Source organism: Suncus etruscus, chromosome 10 (genome assembly GCF_024139225.1).
Source record: "Suncus etruscus isolate mSunEtr1 chromosome 10, mSunEtr1.pri.cur, whole genome shotgun sequence".
Classification (NCBI taxonomy): domain Eukaryota; kingdom Metazoa; phylum Chordata; class Mammalia; order Eulipotyphla; family Soricidae; genus Suncus; species Suncus etruscus.
This window is the reverse complement of record NC_064857.1, coordinates 94,723,396-94,728,786: the sequence shown is the minus strand read 5'-3', so window position 1 is coordinate 94,728,786 and position 5,391 is coordinate 94,723,396. Positions and strand designations below refer to the sequence as shown.

The 5,391-nt window shown below is 44.2% G+C and overlaps 1 protein-coding gene across 2 annotated transcripts in view; it reads left to right on the top strand.

Moving 5' to 3' along the window:
• The first annotated feature begins 361 nt into the window (after window positions 1-361).
• HDC (histidine decarboxylase) overlaps window positions 362-5,391 on the top strand; it is a 31,878-nt gene continuing 26,848 nt past the window's right edge. For both annotated transcript variants that reach the window (XM_049781443.1, XM_049781442.1), the window contains exons 1-2: window positions 362-392; window positions 3,564-3,736. In XM_049781443.1, coding sequence (XP_049637400.1) covers window positions 362-392; window positions 3,564-3,736 — 204 coding nt within the window. The remainder of the gene's footprint in view (window positions 393-3,563; window positions 3,737-5,391) is intronic.

The window sequence follows — 5,391 nt, the reverse complement described above, 5'->3', positions numbered from 1 at the left end:
GGTCAGGGATCTTTTGTTTAGCTGCAGGGGCAGAAAGCACTGAGAGCTCTTCAATATCTCCACTTGGAAGCTGCTGTGAGGGGGTTGCTAGGAGCGTTGTCTAATTCAGAAGGGTCTTTTTTTTTTCCCTCTCCCTGGATCTCCAGATGAGGCAAAGTTGGAGTCTCAGTTCTAGCTAGGACTGTGGAGAAATAGGGGTGGAATATATTAAAGCCAGAGGCGGGCCCTTTATAGGGCGGAGCTCAGGTTCAAGAAGAGGGCTATATTAATAGAGCTCAGTCTGTTTGCCCATAGGATGCCTTCCACTTGCAGCCAACTCGAGCCCTCGCCTGTGTAGGAGAAGGAGCCTGAAGTTGCAGAGATGATGGGCCCTGAGGAGTACCGAGAGAGAGGTGAGTGCAAGCCGGTCCACCTTCTTCGCAGAGGCCACTCCTGCGAGAATTTTGCAGGCAGTCGACCCTTGTACTGTAGGGTGTCATTCTGTGGCAGTGTTAGCATTTTATCCTGAAAAAATGGGTACCACAACCTTTTTTTTCTGCTAACAAGAGGAGGAACCTGAATTGAAAACTTTTCTCAGCCTCTGTCATTCTCATTCTCCCTGTGATGTGTCCGCCACTAGGTCACCGCTTTCCTTGTTGCCTACCTCAGAAAATAAAGGGGTTTGGATTCTTGCTCCAAAGAATATCCAAAAAGAATAAAGAGAAGGGGATTCTTTGAATCCTGAAATAGAAAAATAACACCCCCCAAAAAAACAATTTTCTGTAGTTCCTTTCTTCATGTATGTATGACTCTGTACTTTCTTTCTTTTTTTTCTTTCTTTTCTTTCTTTCTTTCTTTCTTTCTTTCTTTCTTTCTTTCTTTCTTTCTTTCTTTCTTTCTTTCTTTCTTTCTTTCTTTCTTTCTTTCTTTCTTTCTTTCTTTCTTTCTTTCTTTCTTTCTTTCTTTCTTTCTTTCTTTTCTTTCTTTTTTTCTTTTCTTTCATTTTTGGGCCACACCCGGTGATGCTTAGGTGTTACTCCTGGCTATGTGCTCAGAAATTGCTCCTGGCTTGAGAGACCATATGGGATGCCAGGTGATCAAACTGCAGTCCATTCTAGGTTAGTGCATGCAAGTCAGATGCTCTACCGCTTGTGCCACCGCTCCAGCCCCTGTAGTGTTTTGATTTCTGGTCATTTATTCCATCCGTGAATACTTGCTGTGGTGCATCAAGCTGGGGGTGGGGGGGAAACAAATTGAATGGTGCCAGTCAGGTTTGGATCTCCTGAGAGGACAGGTAGACAATCCCTTATCATTTCTTTCCCTTCAATTTTTATGTCATCCCACTGGCAGTTTAGATCACCTAAAATGCCTCTACTCAAAGGCACTGCTCTATTTCAGGCTCTTAATTCACTCCTTTCCTCTGCCCAGAGAGGACCCACCACCCCACACTCAGCCTTTCCACATTAGGGCTGCTAAGCCCAGTGCTTTCCTAAGGCGCTTTTGGCTAAGAACAGGCTCCTTTGGACCAACACAAACTCACTTCATTTTGTCCCTGGACAAATGCAGATTTAGGTCCTGCCCTCTCTGAGTGCTGACGGGGCTGGCACTGCACTGAGGCTCTGGCCTGGGTGTGGGAAGAAAAACGATCCTTTATCTCCTTCTGGGCTAGGTCTGCAGCCTGTCTTGTCTTAAGACTTTTGCTTGAATATACCACACACATAAACACACACACACAGAGACACACACACACACAGACACACACAGTTGATGCAAAGAAGAGAAACAGAGTTTCCTCTCTTTTCAGTTTTATTTGACCTTCTTTCATTTGTTTTTGGGCCACATCCAGTGGTGCTCAGGGCTTATTCCTTTCTCTGCACTCAGAACTCACTTTTGGGGATGGAGGACCAAAGTGCAGAGGAATTGAATCCAGGTTGGCTGTACTGATGTTCTGGTCCCAGTTTTATTTTACTTTTTTTTTTTTTTTTGCAGGGGAAAAGACACCCACAGGGTTTCTAGAGAGGATTATTATAAATGATGATAGAGACAGAGAAGAATGAACACAGAGACTCAGAAGAGTGATGAACAAAAGAGAATTGGAGACAGAGATACTGGAAAAATGGAAGGGAAATGAATAAATTATTTCTTTTTTTTTTTTTTTTTTTTTGGTTTTTGGGTCACACCCGGCAGTGCTCAGAGATTATTCCTGGCTCCAGGCTCAGAAATTGTTCCTGGCAGGCACGGGGGACCATATGGGACGCCGGGATTCGAACCGATGACCTCCTGCATGAAAGGCAAACGCCTTACCTCCATGCTATCTCTCCGGCCCCAGGAAATGAATAAATTATTTCTAAGGATTTTAGAGTATGCAGTGAGGATATTTTCCCTTACCTATTCAATTGCTCTTTAATTTGCTTTTGTTTATCTTCTTTCCTCCCCTCCCAAACCCTCTACCTCCTTTCCTCCCCTTTTCTCCCCCTTTTTTCTCTCCCCTCCTTTCCCTTTCTTTTTCCTTTTCTCAATCTCATTCTCTTATCAAAATCTAAAAATTTTTCAGCACTCTCCTATCCTAAGAGCCTGGTACAGAGTATGGTTCTTAGTTGTGTGCTCCAGGGATCCTATGAATGCCAACAATTATACACAAAATAGTGAGAGTTTGTAGAAGCCTTTAATTTATTTAGATCAGACCCTGAAAGCAGCACAGAATTTTTTTAAGGAGAAGCCATGACAGTTTCACTGCAAATTGTGACCAAATATACTTTCCCCTTTTATCAGAACTTACACGAGGACATGCTCTCTGGGTTTACAAAGAAATTAGGGTGTATCCATGTGGTGTGTGTGTATGTGTGTGTGTGTGTGTGTGTGTGTGTGTGTGTGTGTGTGTATGTGTGTGTGTGGTGTGTGATACTAAGTGTGTAATTTTCTTTATATTGTAAGAGAGAGTTTATACCTAACACGTCAGGTAGTAAATTAGTGGTCTGATCTTGAGAAAGTAGCAGGTAAAGAGAGTTCAAAAATTTATACCAAATCTCCCCGATGGTACATTAATAGATAATCTATTTCTGAAAAATGAAAGACTCTAAAAATCAAGTTTGCTACAGAGAAGGGGAGGAGGAAGAAGAAACTCTTTGCTTTGGCACTAGGTTCTTGTTTGGAGATTGGATGATATTCCAGCCTGTTTGGAGCTGGTTGATATTTACTTATTTGCCACCGTTTCTGTCATTCACTCATGCTCTCTTGTCTTTTTAAAATACTAACGATGAGGGCCCGGAGAGATAGCACCGCGGTGTTTGCCTTGCAAGCAGCCAGTCCAGGACCAAAGGTGGTTGGTTCGAATCCCGGTATCTCATATGGTCCCCTGTGACTGCCAGGAGCTATTTCTGAGCAGATAGCCAGGAGTAACCCCTGAGCACCGCCAGGTGTGGCCCAAAAACCAAAAAAAAAAAAAAAAAAATACTGACAATGAGGCAGATGTCGGGGATGGCCTGCCCTCCCCTCCCCACCCCAGCAGCAGCCTATCTCTTTCTCCAAGTCTCTTGGTCCCAATCCTGGGGTCTGATGTGAATTGACCTTCTTTGCCCCTGCAGGGAAGGAGATGGTGGATTACATCTGCCATTACCTGAGCACTGTGCGAGAGCGCAGAGTCACTCCAGATGTGCAGCCTGGATACCTTAGAGCCCTGATGCCTGAGAGTGCCCCCGAGGAGCCTGACAACTGGGACAGCATCTTTGGCGACATTGAGCGAATGATTATGCCTGGGGTGAGATACAGCTGCTTCCAGGATGACTATAAATTTGGGAGTCTGGGAGGGTGGGAGGTAGGCTTTAAGAAAGTCCAGGATTAACCATTTAATCTCTTGGCCAACAAACAAAGAGGCTAGAGAAGGTAGTGCAGTAAGTAGGACACTTATCTTGCATGTGGCTGACCTGGGTTTGATCCCTGGCAGCACCTGTGGTCCCCCGAGCACTGCCATGCTCATTTATGAACACAGAACCAGAAACATTGCCCCTGGACACTGACTCTCCCCCAAAAAAATAAAGGAAAGAAAGAAAGAGAGAAAGAAGGAATGAAAGAAAAAGTTCATAGTCCACTATCAAGGTAAGAAAGAAAAGAGAAAGAGAAAAAGAAATAAAAGAAAAAAGGAAGAAGGGAAGGAAAAAGAGTGTGACATCTTTACTATCAATGACAGCTTTTCATTATCCCCCATACTACAGTCTATGGTTTTTTTTTGTTTGTTTGTTTTTTTGGTTTTTGGGTCACACCCAGCAGTGCTCAGGGGTTCCTCCTGGCTCTATGCTCAGAAATTGCTCCTGGCAGGCTCAGGGGACCATATGGGATGCCGGGATTTGAACCACTGTCCTTCTGCATACAAGACAACACCTTACCTCTATGCTATCTCTCCAGCCCCTATCCTACAGTCTCTGAATGCTACTAGCTAGTTCATTGAGGCCTGTAGGGCCTGGCAGTCCCAATTACCTCTGCTAGTGAGTAACTGAAAGACCAAGATTCAACACCCACCTTCTGTTGCACCCCCAAATAGAGGCTCTTCTTATTTTTCCTGCTTGGTGTATTTGTGTCCTGAATCCCAGTCATCTTCCTGAGGCCAGATTTCTTCCCATCATGCACAAAAAGCTTGATTTTATGTGTGACAGAACTAATTTTGGGAGGGACTGCTGTTCAAAGACCAAAGGGAGGGGATGGCAAGTTTGTGCAAAAGCAGAAAATTCATTTCTCCTTGTCATTTCAGGACTGTCTTTTCTCTCTTTAATTTCCATGTCAGTAAAGCTCTACCCAGAAGTCTTGATTTTTGATAAGATTATCTCAAAGATTGTATTCTGTATATTGTAATCTGTTAAGGCCCCAACTGTAACTCGTATCAAGAAGACAGAATGCAACTAACTGTCAGAAGAGGAGGAAGTGAGCTAGCTGATGTGTTGAGAGAAATTCTAGCAGTGATAGGGGTCAAGTAGGCCCATTTCTGGTTTTTGAACCACCCTCAGCAATACTCTCCACTCAACGCTGGGTTCTGCGATGCTGAAGGTATCAGGAAATGAACCCAGGTGTCTGCTCGAGTACAAGTGCTCCAATACATTGTACTATCTCCTTGGCCCAAGGCTAGGTTTTGGGGACTACAATGTTACCACACTAGACCTAGCACTCCAATTCCAATGTCCTTCTTCCATAGTTCATAGGACTCATTTAGCCTCCTCCCCACTCCACTCCCCATAATCCAAAGAGACTCATTTCTGGAATGAGAGACTTGTCTGTTTTGATAAGCTTCTTTAGGCTTTATCTCATCTTGTTTATCTTAGAGGAGGTGGAAGTCCTTCTCTGGGGTTCCCCAAGTACTGTCACGAAGCACATTGATAACGGAGGCCGGATCCCAGCACACAGGCTGTCCCTCTGAGCCTCTGT